This window comes from Temnothorax longispinosus, chromosome 11 (genome assembly GCF_030848805.1).
Source record: "Temnothorax longispinosus isolate EJ_2023e chromosome 11, Tlon_JGU_v1, whole genome shotgun sequence".
NCBI classification, from domain to species: domain Eukaryota; kingdom Metazoa; phylum Arthropoda; class Insecta; order Hymenoptera; family Formicidae; genus Temnothorax; species Temnothorax longispinosus.
In genome coordinates this window covers 14,492,306-14,516,874 of record NC_092368.1, presented here as the reverse complement: position 1 = coordinate 14,516,874, position 24,569 = coordinate 14,492,306, and the positions used below count along the sequence as shown (strand labels likewise).

Sequence of the window (24,569 nt, the reverse complement as noted above, 5' to 3'; positions counted from 1 at the left end):
CACGCGCGCCGACGAGGAGAGCAGAGCGTCGTCGCCGAGCTGCAGCGTCGCGTCGGGCCCAATTACGGCGGGGCCGGCAATTTGCGGCATTAGCCATGCAACGAGATATCATTAGGCCGGCCGGCTGCACCGCGGTCGGGTCCGACCGAGATGATACCGTCACGTCGTGCCGAGGATCTCGGCCGGTCGAGTAAACGAGCACGCCGCCGCGGCGGATCGCGCTAATGGCAACGGGCGACGTCTCGCGCGCCGCGAGTTCCCGGAATCCGCCGGTAATCGTCGTAATTTTCTCTCTTCGCGTCCCCGTATAAGGCGGCGATGTCGTGGGACATTCGTTCGCTCGTGAGAAATCGAGCGCGACAACGCGACGTTTCCGCCGCGCCGCGCCGGCCGGGGACACTTTCGCGAGAGAGAAAGAGAGAGCGGCCGCGCTGGTGGGTCTCTCCGACTCGATCAGTCCGCTAATTGCAAAAGAAGTGTGTAAGATTACGTGGACAAATGTAAAAATCACACGATTTCCAGATCGTGTGATTTTTAATTGTCGCTTGTATAATTTTACATACTTTCTTGCAGCATAAAACGTTTATAAAAAAATCTAATCTTTTCAAAACTGTACAGTCATGATTCTCTGGAGCTTGGATCTTTTCAAAAGTAATCTGAAATTCCCAAAGTTACAGGAAGAAAGATTTCTACAAATCTGAAAAAAAAGAGCGATATGTATAATAATTACGCATTGCTACGATATTTCACTGTGACAGAGTTTCGATGTGCCTTATGTACGTTTTTCATAAATAAATATGTAGGTATTTGTGTATTCTTAAATGCGCAAAGAAATTTTCAATGTCTAAAAAGACAAGATCTAAATCCTGTTTCCATCATTTTTAATTATAGGACACGGTTAAACGATGATATTTTATGTTCTGTATTAAATGAAGATAAAAACATATTTTATTTTTTCGTCACTTTAGACATTTTTGTTGATGAATCGATGCGAATTTTTATTGTCTTGAATAATTTGATGCGGAAAGGCCCTATATAGTGATCGATAAACAAAGTTAAAAATAAGCGAGAAAGAGAAAATACGATTCTATAAAAAAGAAACTAAAAGTGGCCTTGAAAATAATTTATAGAAAACACACCGTGATCAATATGGATGGCTGTACCGAATTATTCACGACGACGAAAAAAAATTCCATTGATCCGCTGGCGGCGGATGAATATTTAAGGGAACGAAATTTACCCATTAAATATTTGTGCGTTTTTAATTTAAATTTTCAAGCTGCGCTTCACGAGTTGCTCGAAAAACGATTATGTTTACTTCGCGATGAAACGGAATTACTGTTGAACATCAGCTAAGACGTTGATATACGCTAATTTCCTAAGCGGTGTGCAAATGCTTTCGTTAACGTTACGTTTCGCCTTAACACAGCGAGGCGCTCGATTAGGCGACATTTTGCAATTATTTAAACGATCTCGGTAACGATCGTAGTCTTAATTGTCGCGGGGGCTATTCCGCGTTCGCCGTTTCCTTCAAGATCCCTCCCCGGTATTCCGCGCGCGTACGATCCGATAAATAAACGTCAGAATTACGGTAAAACTAAAGGGCGACGTCGTAATCGATTCCCTTAACCGCCGTTTCCTCCCGCGCCCCGTCATACAAGCGCCCTCGCCCATTACGGCGCACATTATTTACCTCTATGGGACATTTTGCGCGCATAGTGGCGGCGCGCGGGCGATAACGATTTAATCTATTTCTCGAGTGAACGGTTACGCGCGCGCGCGCGCGGCTCCGACTACGCGGAAAATAAATTTCGAGTAAACGGAAGCGATAATGCGCGAATTATTACGCCCTCTCCCCTCTCCCCAACCTCTCTATCTCCCACCTCATCATCCTGTTCCACTTAAACTCGTTCTCGGGATCGCACGAGATTCGCGGAGAAACGCCAAATTCCTGTTTTATATTCATAAGGGGGCGCGAATCTTCCCCTTTCCGACAGAGCTCAATTAGTGCCCCTTATTATCACGTCGGAAAGTTATTTAATCTGTTCTGAACTTTGTCCGATCGATTTTGAGTGGTTCGAGGATCGATCGAAAGAAAATCAAAGACGTCGACCTAAAAATCCCAATATTTATTGCATATAGGGGGAGTCCGGGAGACTTGACCATAGAGGAGAGTTGAACCACTTCAAATATCTCGTTCAAATTTTGAACAAAGAGCTCAATCCGAGCACGTTAAAACACGTTTGTCTTAATCACAGTCGAAACGCACTACCAATCGTCATGTTGTCACGTGCTCGGATTGAGCTCTTTGTTCAAAATTTGAACGAGATATTTGAAGTGGTTCAACTCTCCTCTATGGTCAAGTCTCCCGGACACCCCCTACCTTGTGTTTTCTAAAAAGGTTCGTTAACCCTTGAATCCATGAAAGAACTCAAAGGAAGATTCTTAACTACATTCTTATGAATACACATTGCGAGGACATTTAAGGTTTCTATGAAAATTATCCGGAAGGGTTAAGGGAAAAAGGGAAAGGGAGACCGAAAGAGACATGCAAACTCATTTATCTGTCCACGAATTGAACTAACTGTTACGACCCCGTTTTGGTTCAGCTTGGCCCAGTTGACGGGGGAGCGCGAGTAATCACGAAACCGCATGACTATGCATTGCAGACGGGAAGGAATGCGACGCCCTGGTGTGCTACCACGAGAAGGACTCGAGCCTGGTGATCGGCATTGTGATACCCACGCTGGAGTCCAGGCATCGGTACAAGTGCGCGGCGCTGGAGTTGTCTCAGCTGAATCACAATTGTAAGTACCCCACGGCCACTACCGCCGTTAATTAGCGGCGACGACGACACCACCTCCACCTCTCCCTTCTTCTCCCTCCTCACGTCGGTTAATTACGTAGTCTCGTAGCGACAGCTACGGAAATATCTGCGGAATACGAGAGTACCCACTTCGAGGAGAGACACCTGTGCCCCCCTCGATCCCTCGAGTCATTTCTCAATCTTTTCCCTCGACGATACTCATGGCGCTTTCAAGGATTTCAAGAGGAAGAGGTTTGTTTAAGTTATTTCATCTCTCTTCTTTTGAACGGTCGTCTCACTTCCTAGAATCGCGAGAAGTCGTTCACGTAAAGTTCCAAATTTCTTTTGAATTTACGCGTTATCGAATTTTTTCCGTAAACGTTGCGAGAGAGAAAGAAATAGAAAGATGAAGAAAAAGGAAGAAAGAGAGAACGGAGTATCGAATTCAGTAGCAGTGACACGAAAAAGATCTTTATCGTGTTATATAAGGAATGAAGACTCTCCTTTAAAAACAAAGAAGAACAGAAAGACGGTGAAAAAGGAAAGAGGAAAAAGAAGAGAGAGAGAAAAAGACAGAATAAACGTCGTGCACTCGATGAGACTCCCTACGGGGTTTATTTTGCCGTGCATCCCGCGGCGATGCGGCCCGTATGCGGCAAATATAAGCGCAGGGCGGCGAGGGGGGTGGACGAGGGGGTGGATATTTCAGTAGCGGCGAATGTGGGCCACGAATTGCGGTTCGATATAAGTAACTTTAATTACAGGGGGGGTGCGCAGTTCATGAATTAGAGCTAAATAAAAGTCGCCCTTCTCTCGCTCGGATCCACGAGAGCAGTCGCGCGAAATCGGATTAGCTTCCGGCGATAATACGACAGAGGTATTATCGATCGCGGTTTCGTCGAGAGAGACGAGAGGCGGAATTAGAGAGGCGCGTAATATGGACGCGTTGCGTCTCGTGGGCGATTTAATTTAGAGAATGCGGATCCAAATTAGGACAAAGATCAAACGCGATGCATGTATTGTAAGAGGCGTGGGTGTAACGCGGGATGGGAATTGCAACCGTTATTATTTACGTGAAACTGAATTAAAGATTACAATATGTCATCGAACTGCGATGTGCAAATAACGTAAGAGGAATATAATTTAAATTGAAGATTTAAAAATGTAGAATGCTATATTGGAAAATGTCAAAATCTATTTTGATGCAGAGATTTTAAGAATACTAATTAATATATATATTTTTTTTTATTTAATTTAAAAGCATTACGGAATTGCAATCATCATTATTTATGTGGGATCAAATTATAGTTGATTGTTTTGATACAATTTTTTAATTTAAAAGTCTTTACACATCTATCGTTTCCTTTTTTTTTCATTATTTTAGTGCTCTCAGCTCTCACGCTTTAAAGGAAATCGCGATATTTTTGCGCGAAGGCTCGAGTCTATTTCTTGAATTTCTAAAATTACGGGACCGTGAAGGTACCCAATTATGCGCGCATAGATCCCTAAACCACAAAGGCACGCAATTGGATCGAATTGCGCGTCGCGTCGGAACAGGGGAGCCAGCAAAATACGCGTCGTTCTCCTCTCCGTTTTGTTCTGCCGCTGCCAGTCCGATTGTAACATCGAAACCACGTGGTTAACAATGTGGGGCAATTTCTCTTTCTCTCTTTCTCCTCTCTGTCTCGTCTCTTTTTCCGCTTCTCACGCGACGGCTCCGGCTCGGCGATCCTACTACCACGTGGTAACGCGGGGAATTTGTCGGGGCAATTTATTTCAGTACAGAGACGATTTGCAACCCGGCAGACCCGATCACGGAAAGATCGTTATTCGTGTGGAGATGCGCGGAAGAGGGGGAGGGTCCTCGCGGTATAACCGGAAGCGATGGGGACCTTACGGTGAATCGTGGGAATCACGGCAACTTGGTAACTTGGCAAATTGAATTAGAAAGTTCGCCGCTCTCTCGGCCGCGGAGTGTCTCGTTTGTCTCCGCGCGGTATCGAATTAGGTGCACGGGGAATCCCATGTGTACGACCGCGATATTTTCGGGCCGCGAAATTGGCGAGGGATAGGACGTAGATGGGTGCCGGGAGTCGCGTGAATAGGAAGACGTAGCGTAAACGCGAATCACGAGGAATATCCTGCATTTAAAATCTGATTACTGTCATAATGGACGGGAGTAAAACTGGCACGAGTAAAGCGAACTGAAGTAATTATCAAGCTAACAAACGGGATGGAGATATAATTAGTATCTTGATTCGCGTTGGCAAATCAATAAAATTATAGTCAAAATTGGTACGAATAAATTATAGTAATTATCGAGCTGAAGCAGCTATCAACCGGGATGGAAAATATAAGCTTACGGTATCTCGATTTGCATCGTCAAATCAGATGTATAATAATTGATTTAAATGAAAGTGACGAAACTGACAAATTGAGATAATCATCAACCGTCAACAGGGACAAAAAATACTGAAGAAGAAAAGATATTGAAAAAAAATCTACAAAGCAGAATATAAGGAACATAAATAAGGAATTTGAGGAATATAAGAAATGTAAGCAAGAATCTTGCTAAGAACAATTATTGTAGCCGACAATTTTTTTCTAATTGTTCAGCTTGTCATTTCACCCTGAGCCGATCATCCCGTACGCGTAGTGTGTATTCTGTATACGCGCATCGAGCTGCGAACAAGCAGCCAACTCGTAGCTCTCTCCCAGATTGCGCGCTTCGCTCTCAGACAACATTAGCGAACTGATTACAATCGTCCGATTAGCCGACATGCTCGTTACCTTACTGCTCTAAGCCGATTGCGCGGAGCGCGGAATGCGTTCTATCGTTCTCCAATGGGGTGCGCGATCGGGTAACGTGCACGGGTCAAACGCCCCGTCGTCGGTTCTGTATCCCCGACCCTAAATATACACCGTCGCGCACGCCTTGGCACACCGTGTACTCTGCTAATTACGATATCCTGATTACACGGCTTATGACTTTGCCTGCATCCGGCCTGCGCATGATGGCCGCCGCCGCCGAGTTGTGCTTCGAGGTAGCGAAAAGGGGGCTACCCCGCAGGATTTAACGCAATGAACTTCGGCGCGGCGCTGGTCCAGCAGGTCAGCCGGCCGAACGTTTGATAGTCAATGAACAAAGTTCGCTATCAAAGCGACCAGGATTTCGCGTGTCCGCAGGGGACTCGTGATTTTCTCCCGGTACGCGAGGTACCCAGGGGCCAGACTTCGGAAAGTTTCGCCGCCCGTTCACGAGTGACGATGATGAGCCAATCAGCCCTCGAACCTGGGTCCTCTACTCGCGGTTCGATTAATCCCAACACTTACTACGGGGATCTTCGTTGACCTCGGTAAATTTGAATTTTGATGAAACTCCGGGACCTATACGCACTGTACCCGAGATCGGGAGTACTTCGGTGTCCGTTCACGGTTGAGTAACTCCCTTCGATCTCCCGCAACGGGGATTTTATATCAAGTTACGTTAACTAGTTTCGCGGCGTAACCAAAGTTATAATTCGCAAATCGATCCTTCGGACTGTACATAAGAATAACGCCCTTAATCGGAAATGACTGATCAAAAATTTAACTCTTTGCGGCCGAAGCTATTTCCAATTTCGTAAATTCGTGCATTGAGAGAATCGCTCGGTTTAATTAAATAATCTTAAACATTACTGGTTGCGGAAAAAAAATTAAAGTTTATGTGGGCTCGATGAAGAAATTGGAAATAGGCGAGATAAATTTCATGATATAGCCTTTTCAGCGTCGTTTTATCAAATTCTTTAGACGCCATCGAATAATTTCGCTTCATTATAAACATCGCTTTAACTTCTCGCTCGCCCACAGTCGATACCGATCCCAACTATTTTTCGCAAATGAGCGAGGATCAAGTATTTCGTCTTTAATCTGATTGATCCAACGTGAATCAAAGAATGTTTATTACAGAGGAATTTATGGAGATATTAAAAATATATTTTGCTGATCATAATTGCATACAAATTCGAATACTTAAAGACCTATGCAGTACACTGTGACAAAGTACAACTCGATAGGATCGCAAAAGACTAAAAAGCGAGTTGCTTCCAATTCTTCAGCTTCGAAATCGAGAGTACAATTTTGTTAAACGGAGACGTGAATCTAAGGAATTAAAAAGGATATATAACAGCACAATTGAATTACTAAATAGATTACTTACATGTTCGCACGGAGATCGAATCGTGTCGATCGAATCTCCTCCCTCAAGATCCCTCTCTTTAATCCCCCTCGGGCTTACAATTTGACGAAACACGTTTCCCAAATTGAGTTGCTCACCTTCTCGACAGCTGTCTGTCAGAGAAAGCACCTCTGGAGAGGGAACACCATTTTCTCAACGGTTCCTGATTTAATACCAATTTTAATCAAACTCGGCGTATTTACACACACACACACACACACACACACACACACACACACACACACACACACACACACACACACACGCACGCACGCACGAACGCACGCATACTTCGGCTCCCCGTTTCATTCGGAGTTAACGAAGTTTTCCCTGGAAACAACGGGGCGTAACGCCGGCATCTATTCAGTCGATCAGTTTTTGCTAAGCTCGCCTGCATCAAGGCCGGATATACACGGTGGCGCGCGGTATAACTCATACATTATCCCGGGTGGCATAGGGAACTCCCGGGCCTTTTTATTGCTTGCGCGCCGCACCGCCGCCGGTTTGCTTTCACTTTATCGCCCGTGAAATCCAGCCGTCCGCTCCGCCCGCGGCGGACAATATTTCCAGAGTGCCTCTGGGAAAGTGTATAAATTCAGCGCGACGCCGCCCGAGTTGACTCTGTAATCGGACCGCGAACAAACCCCCTAAAAATATATATATATATATATATATATATATATATCGCAACTCCGACGCCTCTGTCGAAAATTGAGATTTATCTGCGCTTCCGATAGTAATCGTGCGATAACGCCGATAACGCGCACTTCTCAAGTGTCTCATTATCAAGAAATCATCAGGGAAGCTCTTAAACTTGGAGAAACCACTCTGTCCGAGTTGTCAAGAAAAACCGATTCTAAAGAATTTGGAACGATTTTCTCTCATCTCTGAAAGGATTTTTTTTTTAAGATTCTGAGAATATTGAAATTTCCTTCTCTGAAATTTTCCGAAGCTTGCGAATTATTTCTGTTTTTAATTCCTAGTTTGAATCTAATTTTAATATTAAATATTAAATTAATATTTAATTAATATTTAATTAAATTAATATTTAATATTAAAAGTGACATGTTAATTGTTAATTATAATTTATTATTTTGTATTTAATTATTTATGTAATTTAATAATTTATATAATTTAATTTAATAATTTATGATGTTTAATCAGCGTAATATCATATAATTTCAGCTTATATAAATATGTCTTTTCTTTACTTTTATTAATTAATTTATTTTTATTCTTGACTTTGTCATCCACTTTTCTAACTAAATTATTGTTGCTGAAGAAGACTAAATACAATCGAAATGTTCGAAACGTTCTAAATACTTAGTGGTATTTCGCAGGGAGCCTGGAGATCAGTCCGCACGCCAACACGGCCCGGCGAGTCATCGTCGTGCTCAGCCCCGCTTCCCTGGACAACATCTGGACGGACGCGAGCGTCGGCGCGGTCCTGAAGCAGCTGTCCTCGCTGCCGACCCGGGCGATCGTCGTTACGCTGAAGAGACTGCCGAGCACGACGGCGACGATCGCGAAGCGATCGCGGCGTGATCGCCGCGACGCCGACAGCATCTCCTTCGACCGGCTGAAGATCCTGTCCTGGCAGGACGGCGGTGGCGGCGGCAGCGGAGACGGCAGCAACGGCAGCACCACGTTCGGTAGCGGCGGTCACAAGTTCTGGTACAAACTGAGGCTGGCGATGCCGGCGATGCGGCCGGTCGCGTCCGAGACCGGCTGCCAATCGGTCGCGATGATAGTGCAGGCTAACGGCAAGTGCGGACAGCAAAAGGCACGCTCGCGCGAGAGCCTAGAGGTCCTTGTCTAAGGATCACGCGGATGAGAGTGCGAGACGCTCATCTCAAGCCGTGGTTCCCACGAGAAAAATCTTCTCGATCCGATTTGCCAATCTTGGAATTCCCTCGAGGCGAGAGGGTCTCGAGGTCGCGTCTGTGCGATTCCGATCCCGAGGATCCCCGCGCGAGAGGAATCCTTTCGCTTTTGATATCGATTCGGCAAAAGAATTGCGAGGCGACCTCGGCGGCGGCGGCCTCAGAAGTCTCGGGATCTCCGTTCCGATCCCTCTCGAGAATCCTGGCGAAAGGGATCTTTCGTTCGTGATACCGATTTTCGGGAAGAAATCGCGAAGCGAGACGTCGCGATGCCGACGATCCGAATCTCGCGCAAAGGGCCTCGAGGCCCTTGCTTAGGACGTTTATTTTCAAGACGAGAACTCCGTGAAAGGTACGATTATTGTCCTTGATAAGAGAGAAAAAAAATCGCGGAGCTCTTTTTCGATTTCGGTCGCGAAATTTGAAGCGAAACTCGAGAGATTGGAAGGCACGGTCTTCTTCGATCTGGAGATGGTGCGAATTATAAGAAACAGGCGAAAAAGGCGCGTCGCGACTTTGTGACGTTATCACATCGCGATCGATTTTCTCGCGAATCGCGTCGAGATTGGAAAGCAAATTCGATTTAGCGTCGCGACGCGAAGGAGAAGCTGCGGGCGCGCGGCACCGCGAAATAGAATCAAACGTCAGTTCCGGAATCTTCCTTAGATTCCCGGAAGCTTGATTCTCTCGCCCGAGTTTTTGAGCTCGAAATTATGAACTCTTCAACCTTAGGTCGCGCGATCTTCGGTCGAAGAGGCTTGATCTTAAATTAGGGAAAAGAATTTCGTTGAAATCGCGAATCTCTCGTACCAAAATACGCGATTTTTCGTGATCCACGCGGCAAATCCGTTCGCGACTGCTTCTCGAACATCCGTGTAGCTGGCGGACTATACAGTTGGAATGCAGTTACGTAAGGGGGAACGCCTAAACGGGAATTTATGCGAGGTGCAACTGCTTTCAACTGCATCGACGTGGCAGTGCGAGTCGGCGGTGCGAAGCGTGAATTTGCTATACTCGTGATAAGTTCGCGGCTCGTGATAAGTTCGATGGAAATGTTGAAGACGTAGGGACCTTTGTACAATTTTTTTTATCGTCGGACGAGTGAACTTTTTGATAAGATGTAAAAATTGGGAGGTATTCCCCGTTAACAAGGACGGTACAGAGACAGAAGGGACGAAGGATTGTTTGGCGCGGATGTGCTAATCATTGAAAGTGAGTTCGATCCTTTGTGAATGCAATGTTTTTTAATGCAGCGGCTTCTACGCGATTGAAAGTTTTAATATTGTATTGCGTAATATTTATTTCAAAATGAAGAGATCGCGACTTATTTCCTTTCACTGACTGACACACATTGCGTGAAAGAATAATGTAAAAAACAGTGACTGAAAAGATGTGTACTGTGATCGGTGATTTTTTTAATCCTTGAATTTTCGGATTCTTTGCATCTTGTGTTTTTAAAGTTTTAGATCCTAAACTTCTTGAAACTTTGAATCTTTAAGTCTCTTCGGACAAATCAAGATTTTTCTATTTTTTGAATTTCTCGAATTACAAGTTCTTATTTGCGAAGAATGAGAAATTGTCAACAAGCCTCCGTGAGATTTTAAATAAATATATTAAGGCCTGATAATCAAAAAGACGAGGACCCTCGCACAACTCGACGCTTATCTGTTTGCTGAATTGACGATATGAAGGATACGTAGCAGTCGGAGATTCTTTAATCTTTGAATTTTTATTCTTTAAAACTTACATTCTTGAAGATTTAATTTTGGTAATCTTTGGAATTTAGAAATTATTTTTATTTAAAAATGTATCGAAATTAAGTTTTGCAAAAAAAAAATCGATAAATACTAAATTTTGGTAAATTTGAAAGATTAGGAATCAATTTTTAAAAAATTTTGTAGTCAAATTTTGTAATAAACATTCTAAAGTTTCGCTTTACGTAACATTTCAACTATTTGTTCCAAATAAAGAGCTAAAGTAAAGTCTTTCTCGCTTAGGAAGTCCGTTTTAACTCCATCTTCCTTTATTTTATAATACTTTATCCCGTTTCTGCCTTTTTTTATTTTTTTCTTTTTGCATCAATTTTTTGTTATGTATTTTTTTCTATAAATAGCCTACATAAAGGAAAGATACTTCTGCCAATATTTTACAAATCTTTGTAAAGGCTATTTATAGAAAAGATTCAACAATTAACCTCGAGATTAATATAAAAAAATCTGATAGAGAATCTAATGTTTTTATAAAAAATTGTTAAATGATTCAAAATCATAAAATTCCAAGTCTGGCAATTTAAGGATATAATCCTAATGATTTTTTAATGCATAAAATTTTTGCAAAATTTTTTGTACGAGCGAGAGTGCGATTACTAACTCTAAACAGTGGGGGCAGATTTAATTAAATCCTTTGCAGGCATTTAATCAACTGAACGAGGAGACGAAATTATAAAAATGTATCATCGTTATGCACGTAATCATGAAAATTTCTCCGTGTATAAATAATTTAAATACTCCCGGCAGGGAGTCTATTTGCTTTCCACAATCGACGATCGATTTCGTTATCCCAGCATTCCGACTGTTCCGAAGGGCGAAAAGAGTGTGGAGAGATGGAATTGCGCAGTCTTCCTTCTCGCGTGCGTGATGATAACTTCATTATCGGCGTTCCGTTATCACTGGCGTTCCATTGTCCTTTCCTTTTTTAACGCGCCGCTGTTCTTTGTACATATATATTGGGAGTTTATATTTATTTAGCTAGTTACGTTATATTTATATATACCATTACGTAAGTTTTAGCCAAACCCTTTAATCGGTAAAACAGCTTCTGAAGTTCCGTTCGAAGGCGACTGAAGGATCTTCGAAGAAATTCGAGAGTCTGAAAAAATTCAAAACGCACACGCCGTTTAGGTGTTTAACACATTGCCAATATTGCCATTGTGATCACTTGTGACTGACGCTATCAAAATTTTTCAAAACGCTTGTAAAAAGTAAATACCGTTTAACATAAAATTATTATTTAATTATATCACACAATATATTTATCATATTTCATCATAATCTATTATGATTTATTAATTTTTTTATATTTTTATATATTTGTGATAATGCAAATTCTACTGTAGCGTACATGGTAAGTCACATAAAAATCGCTGGGCAGGCAACGTGTTATATATCTGAATATTCCTAAATATCCGATGTATAAAAATCTCGAAGTCCAATTATCGAGGATATATGCAGAGCACACATTGTTGCATTTATTTATATATTTTATAATATATAATTTATACATACCTATAACTGCGTGCGAATACCGGTTAAAGGGTTACGCAATCGCGGGTTCGCGCCGCGGTGCGTTGCGCCGTTGACACCGTCGGCGACGTCTTTCTAAAGATCCGGTCTTCTCTCGGGGGCCGTAACGGGGCGATTCCCCGTTAACGCTCGGCGCAAGCCCGGATCAGTTGCCTCGGTACGTTAATATGTATAAGCGTTTTATACTGTTTTATATATGGGGACGCTCCTCGAGACTGTCCTGGAACTCCCCGGGCGCACAATCGGTGTCGGTAATCGTCGCTTGTCGCAATTCATCTCCCGGGAGCGAGACGGGGGGCGGAGGGGGGCAGCACGCGGTTTCTCGGCCCCCTCCCCGAATATCCGGACACTCGATAAACGATATTTTCTCACGTGTCCTTGCGTTCCTGAAATGTTTATCACCCCGGGTATTCTAAATTTAGCTCGTACAACGAATCAGTAAAATGAATGCAGGATTCGATAAATCGAGGTCCTGAATTCGTAAAATTTTAATTGCCGAAGCTCCGTCGTTTATCCGCGAGCTTCGCGAGTTTAATCATTGTCCCATATCTCTCACATCGCAATCGCATTTTACCGGAGAGAGGATTCATCCCACTCTCATCCAGTATATATATATATATATAATTTAACTGTTGGTTTATCCGTAACATGCACACGTTTCCTTCCGCGAAGAGGAAAGGTTTGAAGCTCGTTATCTCCGTTAATATTTGGAGATTTCTGTCCTCCAAGGGACGCAGTACCACAATTTATTTATCCTCGGTTACCCTTGGGATTAGTTTATGCCGCGGGAACCCCGAATCGGGGCCCCGGCGCGGCGCGTACGAAATCCGGAGGAACTTTCGCACAGGTGGTACCACGCACGAGAGAGCGACGGGCAACAATAAAGATAGAATAGGGGATAAGTGTCATCTGTAGTGATTATCGTGATTATAACTTAGGCAATCGAGCTGTGGTAAGAGGGGGAGGGAGGGAGGGGGGAAAATAAGGGGTGAGCTTAATTTTTAACGTTAATAGCGATTATTCTCTTTACTGTCAGTATTACGACACACTAGTGTACTCGTCTCGCCGGGATGCCAGCAAGGATCATTGCAAAGGATGATCTGCGAGCCGAGTAAGCAGAGTATATAGATGTAGAGCTATATTTGAACGGCCTGTTTCGCGAAGGGGGGGAAGGCAGAGGGAGACCTCGAATTGATTTCCCGGAGGTAGGACGCGTATCGTCCTCTCGAATATCTAGGGTACCCTGAGAGAGGCCGAGAGCTTCTCGCAAAGCAACCTCGCGGCTGCCACAAATCAAATCGTTTATTGGACTTAGATAAAAGAGAAAAATTTTCAGCCGCAGGAATATAATAAATTTAATTGAAATTCCTATTCCAATTCCTAAGGAAATTAGTTGTCTAGGGATAAAAAAGTTAATTAAATTCTCCGTTCCAATTTCGAGAAATTTCAGAGACTTTTATAAAACTTTTTCTCTGACTTTTTTTTATGTTGAACGCTGCCTACTGAATTCAATAACCGCAAGGCAAATAACGTGATTTAACGGACTGGATAATTTAAAAAGAGGCTTAGCGGACTGAAAATCAAATAAAGACAATAGGGGCGTTCGGGAGTTTGAACTAAGCTAGGTTTTAATGCGTAAATTTATTGTGAAATTAATCTAAAACGTAACAAACGTTTCGATCTAAATCAGGTCATCCTCAGTGTCAAAATATAAACGTTTCGAGCTGAATAATTTAATAAGATCTAACAGAGATCTGACAAACAGACGGGTCCCTCTTTCGCAAGCGAGCCGTTCATTTTTCTTCTTTTTTTTTGTAACCTTTCTTACCGGTATTATCGTTGCGCATTGCTCTTCGCCGATAAGGCAAATTAGCGAACGATTTAATTAATTAATTAGTCTTTGTATTTTCGACAATAAAGTTTCTCTCTCTCTAGAATCCTGGGAGTAGCGCGGGATTTGCGTATACATTCTTCTTTTTACTATAGATAGCTTACTCGACGAAGGAGGACGAAGATATAAGTTTGGGGTCGTATAATTCTAGATAAATGTTTACGTACTGTACGCCTGACTGATTGCGTCGACTGTTTGACGGTTGAGAGTAATAAAATGGGCACGTGTAAGACGTTCTAATTGTTTATAGCGGGGCATGTGTGTGTGTGTATGTGTGTTGGCGGCGGTTGAGGATAATTCCTTGTATATGCTGTGCGAGGTCCTGTCCAAGGGCTACCCAGATAGCTGTAAGCGACCTATTAGAGGAATAACTCTAGTTTACCAATACCTTGTTTATCATACCTGTTTTCCCTTGCGCTTTAGGTTTAACGAACGCTTCGATACCTTTCTCTCGCTCAATTTCGACGGAACGGCTCTCGTCGTCGGGAGATCAATCGATTCGACCAACGACTAATTATATTTATTGATTCCACCCGCTGATAGCCGCGGGTACTTTCGAAACGAGTAACTTTACGTAGTCCGTTAAGTAACGAAGAGCATCGAGCCGCGTCCAGTTGCGTGTACTTATACATACCTTTAATTAAAAGCATATCCTAATCTCTTTGCCGCTTTGAATTCCTTTACTCGATCCGTCGATATTCGTTCGACTCCTTTTTTTGTAATTTTAATTTATTATTTATTCTGCGTTTTTGATAAGCACGTGTAATCTTGTTCTTGGTGAGAAATAAAGAGTTGGAGAGACCTACGATCGGTGTGCAATGTAAAATGTAAGTTTACGCATATCTCCTTGTAAAGAAGAAAAAAAAAGAAACTTTACTTTGTAAGGCAAGCGTGTTTTGTATCGAGGATATAAAGACTCCTGAATGTATCGACTTTGATTATCATCGCCGTAACGTATATACATAATTGATGGGATCCTCGTTTTTAGATCGACGATGTAACATGTTGACTGTAAGCTATCGTTAAGATAATTAAAGGACAATGTAATTAAAAAACAGGAAAGTAGAGGAAAAAAAATATATATAACGATGGAGTAATTATCATAAATAATCATTTGTATCTATATTTCGTTTACAATGTTTACGTTACATAATGTAGGCACTTGTATGTAAGGTACTGTAATTCGTTTTCACCTAAAAGTACAATACACCTGTCTACATACATTAATAAATATTGATAATGATGATTACAAATACGATTGTGTTTCATGTAATAATGTACGGAACACGTACCCTGGAGTCCGTCGTGAGTAGCGCCTTTTCAATCCTTTTCCTGATACTAGTATTAACGCAGCTTCAAATAATTATGTTAACATCGACTTCAATAATTATTTGAATAATATCAAAGTACAATATATATATAATTGTATATCATATACAGCAATACTATACGATATACAATATATACCTTGATATATACTTATGTATCGTATACAATAATACATAATTGTACTATATGATATATCGTATAATACAATGATACGTAATCATAATCATATTATATCGTACAATACATTTGTATACAAACATACAGTAACAATATAATAACACGATAATTGTACTACGATATACAAAGTGATCAATACTTCAGTGGGTGAGCTTAAAAATAAGAACAAATGCAAATATTAATAACAGAAAAGGGATTAAAAAACTGAGCGCGATGCCATATTCATTTCCAACTTTTTGACGGAGTGTACATACCTACTGTTCTTACTTATACTGTGGTACAGTGTCGACATCCATGGGATGTCTCAGATCGACCACTATTACCTTCATTTGTTCGCTATTTCGTTGCTTTTTGATATAATACACATAATAATAGCTCGATATAACTAATATAATATAAATATAATACAAACAACATAATTAACACAATATTATTTTTGGAGGATTACACATAAAGGTTCCCTGTTCAGAATCCCAAATAGTCTGCGACTTTTACATTTAAAATGATTTAAAAATATATATTAAAAAATAAAACAATATGTGAATAAAATATTCTAAATAACAGATTAGCTAAGAGAAATTGAGATTAGAATATTTAAGTATCAAGGATGCTAAAAATTGGAGAATCGAATGCAAGAACAAATAAAGGGAAGTAAAAATTAAAGACCTAAAAACATTAAGGAATAGTATATTAAAAAACGCAAATTATAAAAAATAAACATCAAGAATCAAAAAATAAAGACATACGATATGAAAATGTAAGGAGAAACAAACTGAGATATTAATTGCCAATACTAATAACTATCACAAAATGGATAAAGGAATTAATAATAAGAAAAGGATGATACGAAAAGTTTAAAGACTACATTTGCCGAGGACAGTAGTCGGATACAAATTTTGTACAAATGTCAGTTTGACATCTAACTGTAAAAAACACGTTGCATTTTGCATGCAGTCGATCGAGAATACTCGCTCGTTACTTTCTAGGCCCGGCGAAAAATACTCGACTATATAAAACATGATCTTCGAGTAAGGCGTTAAGTACTTTGATTTCGCTGCTTTTTTGATTTTACATTGCTTAAGCGAAGATCGAGTACAATGCGCCTCGCTATTTTAATAATAACAATACAATAATAAGAGAACAATAAGAAAATAATGTCGCAGCACGCTTTGCAAGTATTTCGCATTTAAATCTAAGAGCAGAGGCACCTTTCCTTTTTGGTCTTCCTTGTACTTGTAGCACCAGTGTGACAGGAGGAACATTATAAAATCCTTGCATAAAATCGCAGATACACACAGTGATCTGGACAAAGGCGTACAAGGATGTACGAATTATGGACCTGCTACTGCTGTGACTTGTTTTTTTTTCTAGACTCTACGTCTATTTATCGGAATATACAATGAGTATAAAAATCTGTTTTCTGCATCTGCTACCTTACATTAAGTACAATTCTCTCGACTCGTTGGTTCATCGATTCTTTGCGGCGATTACATCCTTGAGAATAATTTCTTCAAGATTGAATTAAATTAACTAAATCACATTTTGAACTTTTCAAGCCTGGAGTCTCAAGATTCCAAACAGCGATATCAAAAATTGTGGTTCTTAAATTTTTTTATTAACAATCACAATCAATCGGAGATAATTTTGAGGATCTCTCAACATTTAAATTCTCAGAATTTTGGGAGAAAGCCTGAGAACTCGATAATTTATTCTTTCCAAATGTATTTATCAATTTATTTCCAAAAATTTAGATACTATTTACTATTTATTCTCTCCAAATGTATTTATTAATTTATTATTTCCAAAAATTTACTATTCATTAAGTTTTTGTATATGTACAAAAAATTCTTTCCAAAAAGCGTTTATGGCAGTTCACAGTGACGGTACGAAAAATCAGTGATCCAACGAGTTAAGCTTTTCACTCTTCCTGATGAAATATCTGGGTTAGGCTGATACAAAAGTGACGTAATAATACTGTAACTACGGTTGCGCCGCGATCCACGCGAGTTTTACTGATTTTCTAATTGTTCACTGCACTGGCATGCATTGGCGATATAATCGCGCGTTACATAAAAAAAAAGACCAGCTAGATAGAACTGTGCAGCTTTCAGTAAAAAACGATTATTAATCTATTACTCCGCTGACGAAAGTTTCGTCAGTTTCTGCCGATTTCTTATTCTCTCAGCGTTCCTGAAGCCTTCTAAATATTTAGCTCCTTGGAACTTCGAGTTCGTAAATCCCGAATCCGAGGGATTGTTCAAGCTTTTATTTTTCTCTACGTTTATTCACCTCTTTTCTTTTTTCTCTTCAAATCCGCTTTGGATATTCTTAGAATTCCATATTCCTCGATTTTTGATACCTCTTAATATTAATTTTAGATTTTATTCATTCTAAACTCTGACGTCCCGAATTTTTCCTATCTCCAAATCATCCTCGTATATTTGTTTCTCGATTTTCCTTTTTTAATTATCCAAATTCACGAATGCTGATAATTCTAAATGAAAAATCCTGAAAACTATAACACGTCGAAAGAATACAATAGAATAAACAATACAATAGAATTTCCATGTGAATAGAATACAGAGGACAAAGATAAGAATGTAGAGTAAACCCTGACAATTGTAAATTCTAACAAAATCTCAGACAGAATTTCACCCTGCAACTCCACCTTTCCTATTATTTTTCGAATCCCTAGAATTTTGCCTAAGAAATGGTCGCAAACACTGACGGAACTTTCGCAGCAACCTACCACAGTGTCTGTCGGACGTAATTGCGAAAAATTAACGTCGATGATGTATCAAAGCGCCGTGAATGCGCGATTCTGATAGCAGTCGCGGGCAACGCCGGCCAGAGCATCCGCCATCGCCGTGCCGGTCTCATGCACCATGCTCTTCAGGTAGCTCGTTTCCTTCTGCAGCAGCACGTGGGGATGATCGAATTCCTGTGCACGATAAAAGTACGCCGTTGAAGAGAGAGAAAGAGAGAGCTCACGATTTACGATCCACTCTCCTTACGAGAGCTATATCCTTCGCAGCTTGATACGTGCCGCGTATAAAATTTTTGCGCCAGAGATGATGAAAATATGATCATTCCTGCTGACGGTTTATATCGCGGAAGGAAAGAATGGGATACTACCAGCACTTTCGTATTGAAAACAATTAACGTTATTTAAACATAGTGTTTTGCAATTTTTTCGCAGCTAAGTGACTTATTCAAATCAATTTACATTAATAAAACGCCACAAGAATGACCAAAGGATACATTCATAGGAAATAAAACATTCGACAATATAAATTCGACAAGCACGTATAATTAAGGTCTATTTGAATCAGTTAAAAGAAAAAAAGAAAAAAATTTTCGATACAAGAAAAAGCTTTTCAATTTTCAGGGTAAAAAGGGGCTATTTGATTTTTTGTCTTGAAAATCCTTTATCAATTATTTCTTCAACTGACTCAAATAACCCTTCCTTACTCTGTTGTTAAAAAAAATGATAAAAATAAATAAATTTAATAATATGGAACGAAAAGTAAAAACGCATCGCAAGAATGAATAAATTCATAATTACATTCTCCACGATCACAGAAAGAAGAAAAGATCTCGTCTCCATCATCTACCGAGACCTTCGATGGTCCACTCTATTTAAAAAAAATACACAGAAAGATAAATCATTTTTTAAAAATGACTCACCACCGCGCTGCCGGCGTCCATCACCAGAATGCGATCGCTGTCCATGACGGTATTGAGTCGATGAGCGATTGTTAGCACTGTACATTTCTCAAACTTCTTTCTGATCGTCGTCTGGATTAACTCGTCCGTTCGCGGGTCCACATTCGCGGTCGCCTCGTCCAGCACGAGTATTGGGTTGTTTCTGACGATGGCGCGCGCCAAGCAGACCAGCTGCCGCTGGCCAACACTGAGATTGGAGCCGCCCTCATTGATGTGGGCCCCCAGGCCCATCTCCTTCAGCTCGACCTCCTCAAGTGCCCGCCACAGCGGATCGTCCGTGTACGAGTCGAACGGGTCGAGGTTCCGTCTCAGGCTGCCGGAGAACAGGAACGGTTCCTGCGGGATTATGCTGATCTTGGAGCGCAGATCGTGCAGGCCAATCTGGCCCGTGTTGACTCCGTCGATCTCGATTACACCGTCCACGTCGGCCAGGCGGAAGAGCGCCTGGATCAAGGATGACTTGCCGGCGCCGGTCCTACCGACGATGCCGATTTTCTCGCGCGGGAAGACGACGAAGTTGAGGTTCTTGAGAACTGGCGGTTCCAACGGCGCGTAGCGCAAGAACACGTTCTTGAACTGGATCTTGCCTTCCTGCGGCCATTCGGACTTGGGCTTTTTATCGGGGGCGCTCTCGAGAGGCGGCTCGCTGTCCACTTTGCTGAAAAAAGATTGAAACAGAGAATATTAACGCGACGTTCAATATTAACGCAATTTAATAATTAAAAATATAAAAATAAATCAGAATACTCGAAAAAATTCCATACTCCCAATTTTTCCTGAATTTTATAAATTAAGTGTCTGGATAAACGCAAAAGTAGAAAAGTATTAATATTAAAAGTAATAAACCTAAACAAAAAATATCTAGGAGACCTTTGCTGTCTTAAATCAAGTTTAACGCTCCTAAAGATCTAAAGTTCCAAGCCGGTAGGATTCGAAGAAATTAGGGATTTAAAAATCCAATAATACGATCAATGATGAGATGACGCATAACTGTATGAGAACAGTCGACTCGTAATCGGTAGATCGTGGATTCGATCCCACGTTTATTTCAAATTTATAAAATGTTGATTGGAAAAGTTGAAGATTATGAGTGAAGGAGTATGAGAAAAATGTAACCCGTATTTTAATAAGATAAAACGATTAACAAAGATAATAATGCAATTTTAATGCAACATCATGAACAGGCGAGTACCTGTACTCAAGGATGCGCTCCACCGAGGTCATCTGGTTCTCCAGCTCGGCGCTCTGGCGCATACCCCATTGGAACATGCCAGTGAGACCGATACTCTGCGTGATCGCCAGGCCTACGTATCCGCCGTCCATCGAGCCGCGACCGTAGTTGTCCAGCACAAGAAAACTTAGCGTGACCAACATGATGTACAGCACGCAGAAAACATCCAACCAGAAGCCGAAGGCGCGCGAGGAAGCGATGAAGATGTACCACGCGGACGAATGGAGATCCTGGTGATTATCAAACTCCTTCGTAAGAATCGTTTCCGCCCCGAACGCGCGGATCGTCGGTAGTCCTTGAAGAGTCGCACTCAGGTGAGCAAAGACCGGCGAGCGGGCTGAGGAAAATAAGAAATTTCATTCAGTTTATCCGAAGAATTAAACGTCAATTCGATAAGATTAACGACTTGACTTCAACGTGATCGAATTTGTCTTATTTTATTCTAGAGGAAACTGTGTCTGTTCTACCGAAAGACGAGCCTAAGATACTCACTGATGCCTTCGAGACGCTTGACGCTACGACTGGTGGCCAGGTAGAAGAATCTCAGGTAATAAAAGACAATACCGACAATCACCGTGGGTATCAACAGCCACACGTTCGCGATGGCGACCACGATGATGATGCCTAGCAGCGATAAACCGATCTGGATACAATCGATAAGCGCAGTCGGTAGCATCTCGTCTACCGCGCCCATGTCCTTGGAGAAACGATTGAGCACACGTCCGGACGTGTTGGTGTTGAAGAATCGCATAGTGGCGCGGCTGATGCTGCGGAACATACGATCGTGCAAGCGTATTGAAGCCCGCATACACGTCCAGAAGAAAGCCCACGAACGAGTCAGAGTGATAACGATTGTCAGCAGAGTCAGCCCACTGTAGATGTAGATGCACTCCATGCGAGTGAAGGGACTCTCCGGGTCTTCCACGACGCCCTCGTCCGTTTGATTCATCTATAAAATTATGTAGTTAATAATATAATTAACGTAAATCATATAATTGTAGTTAGGACTGCAAATTTTTATTTAAGTTCGATATTAAAGACCTCAGACTCATCCTCTCTTGCAACTCTTCTCAGAGATCTCTTTTTGCTCATGTTTTTAGAAAAAAAGATATCAAAGTTCTGCTTTAACTTACTGGGATTAAATTATAAATTCCAACTTCTATAGCAATTACAATTCCTTATTTATATCAAAACTTGTTGCACAATCTTGAAAAAAAGATTCTGAGCAAAGTTAGAATTGAGTGATATAATAACTAAATAATAAGTACATACTAATACATAATAGTTGATACTAATAAATATATTATTTCTTTCATATATATAAAAAGTCTATTAATTTTGAATATAATGTAAAAAGTATTATTGTATATAAATATTCTTGGCTGGAAAATTTTATATTTCTCAAGTCTTATATTTATATATATGTATATGTGTGTGTGTTGTGTGTGTGTGTGTGTGTGTGTGTGTGTGTGTGTGTGTGTGTGTGTGTGTGTGTGTGTGTGTGTGTGTGTGTGTGTGTGTGTGTGTGTGTCCTAATGTAATTCGCCGATTATTTTAGCAATGTGTGGCACTTACATAGTTTTCCTCTATATCAACCCATCGCGCAATAAAGAAGTCACCGCCGCTGGCTGCTAATTGTGTCATTATGCAAAGCATAACCACCATAAATATAATACACCAATTGCCGCCAGCGCGGAAGTAACCCGTGTATACATCGCCGGAAACATTGCCTACTGTTCGCATCTCAGCCACCTGAAATTAATAATAAACATGTTATGGTAACTTAGTGTACAAATCTAAAATTATTCTAATTGAATGATAATAGAATTAAGACGCTTTCATTTTCGAGACATCTGTATTTCTAAATTGCGATTTACGTGAAGCTCGTTATTTAATTATTAGTTATTAGTTATCAAAAGCAGCATTTTTCCAATGTGTTAAAATCTAGCTCTAGAAAAAATAAAATATCTACACTAATATCTTGCTATAACTTAAAGTTATCCTCAATCACAATATCTGTCAAATAAGATACGTATTAGTAGTTATTTCTCAGAAAATAAGTTAGAGAATATGTTAGAATTACCTCTTCAGGTTCTTGTTTTGAAGTTTCATTCGTCATGAAAGAACTCAGTGACGTGATGCTGGCGGTACGTGAATTGCTACGGCTAACGGGAGCGGAGGGGGGTCGAGAGGATTTCTCGTCCGTTTTCGCTTGATTCTCCAACAGCCGACCGAAATCCACCCCCATAGAGCCCAACTCGTCATAGGTGCTGATGAACAAAAAATTTCACATGAAGCAAAAGATGTGACGATATTCTATAATTTGTTTAAATTTGTAAGCGAATTTTCTGAAAATAACGCAGAAAATGTTTGATTTTGTACGGTACGGACACACGAGCATTCGAACGTTGCGTATCAATATTTGTGTTTTTTGTGCGAGGAGACGATTTCTGACATGTTAATAGATAGTTAAGTAAGAACTCTTGAAATAGAACTGTTTTGCTATATCGATAGATAAATAAACAGTTAGTTTCATGAAGGCCAAGCATTGGCCAATTAGCAGTGTAACTAGTGTATTAGCCATACATATTGTGGCCTATTTATAAAGAGTTTTAGCGAAGATATGTATTTCCCGTTTCGGTCTACAAAATTATACTATCATCCTTCCATTTCTCCCCTTCCTTAAATTCAAATATCCAAGGATTCAATCATGAAGCTAAGAATCTACGAAGCAGTAAAATAAATGTATGACTAAATGATGCGAAATATTTACGAACGTCAACCTCATTGCAATATTATTCCAACACAAAAAATATTGATACACAACTTGTAAAAAAAGAGTAAAGTTGATACACAACGTTCAAATTGCAGCAAGATAGACAATAAGATATGAGTTAAAAAGATAGAGAAAAAATGCTCTAAAATCGTACCCTTCAGCCTGGACGGCCCCGTCCTTCAGAACAATAATTCTACCGACGTCGCGCAGATATTGCAATTGATGAGTCACGAGAATCCGAGTCTTGCCTCGTAGATATTTTTCGATGCATTCTTCAAACATGTGCTTGCCCACATGGGCGTCAACGGCGCTCAGGGGATCGTCCAAGAGATATATGTCGGCATCGGCGTAAACGGCTCTGGCCAAGTTTATTCTGTCAATTATCAACGTTTTATCAATATATATAACTACCGTATCTTTCAATTTCTTAGGAAAGTAAAACCTGTTTTAAAACCCGAGGGATTCTTCACAAAATTAATTTTATTTGGATGAAAGTTAAGTTAAATTGTATTAATTATATAAAAATTTAATTAAAACATTACACGTATATATAAAATTTATTTTTTAACGTTAAATATCAAAATCCTTATTACGTGTATCAAAATAAATAGATATAAATTTTTAAGCAATGTTTATTTTGCATAAGAACTTAATTTAGAAAGAAAATAGGTAAAAAAATATTAAAAACAATCATAAGAAATAATTGCAATAAAGCAAATAAAATAAATTAATTACAAATATGCCAAAAAATAACTAGGACAAAAAACGTTAAAAAATTATGTAAAAAAAATTAAGATTTGAGAAGCTCTAAGATTATGGGTCGCAATTAAAAATTTGAATAAATTTCTGCATGTTTTGCCTTATCAGAAAGTTCTGCAACACCAACCTTGCACGCTGACCACCGGAAAGACTGATACCCCTCTCGCCTACGATCGTCTTATCGCCATAAGGCAGCAGGCTGAAATCCCTCTTTAATTGGCACACTTTAGTCACGCGATCGTATCGGATTTGATCCATCTTTTGTCCGAATAGAATGTTCTGTCTCACCGATCCTGCGAACAGCCACGGTTCTTGACTGGCATAAGCAATCTTGCCGTTAACCTGAGAAAAAAGAATTTAAAAGACTGTAAAAACAATATATATATATATATATATATATATATATATATATAATTTAATTAATTTATAGATTTTTTAATTAAATTACACAATCAAAAGAAAGAAAATAATTA

The 24,569-nt window shown here is 40.4% G+C and overlaps 2 protein-coding genes across 3 annotated transcripts in view; one reads left to right on the top strand and one right to left on the bottom strand.

Moving 5' to 3' along the window:
- LOC139821265 (interleukin-1 receptor accessory protein-like 1-B) overlaps positions 1–15,353 on the top strand; it is a 175,023-nt gene extending 159,670 nt beyond the window's left edge. The window contains exons 6-7 of the mRNA XM_071792172.1: positions 2,670–2,807; positions 8,363–15,353. Coding sequence (XP_071648273.1) covers positions 2,670–2,807; positions 8,363–8,841 — 617 coding nt within the window. The 3' untranslated portion in view covers positions 8,842–15,353. The remainder of the gene's footprint in view (positions 1–2,669; positions 2,808–8,362) is intronic.
- LOC139821264 (probable multidrug resistance-associated protein lethal(2)03659) overlaps positions 15,196–24,569 on the bottom strand; it is a 26,161-nt gene continuing 16,787 nt past the window's right edge. For both annotated transcript variants that reach the window (XM_071792169.1, XM_071792170.1), the window contains 8 exons: positions 24,224–24,438; positions 23,492–23,710; positions 22,645–22,831; positions 22,137–22,313; positions 21,054–21,510; positions 20,523–20,898; positions 19,292–19,988; positions 15,196–18,545 (listed from right to left, as the gene is read on the bottom strand). In XM_071792169.1, the coding sequence (XP_071648270.1) occupies positions 18,402–18,545; positions 19,292–19,988; positions 20,523–20,898; positions 21,054–21,510; positions 22,137–22,313; positions 22,645–22,831; positions 23,492–23,710; positions 24,224–24,438 (2,472 nt within the window). In that variant the 3' untranslated portion in view covers positions 15,196–18,401. The remainder of the gene's footprint in view (positions 18,546–19,291; positions 19,989–20,522; positions 20,899–21,053; positions 21,511–22,136; positions 22,314–22,644; positions 22,832–23,491; positions 23,711–24,223; positions 24,439–24,569) is intronic.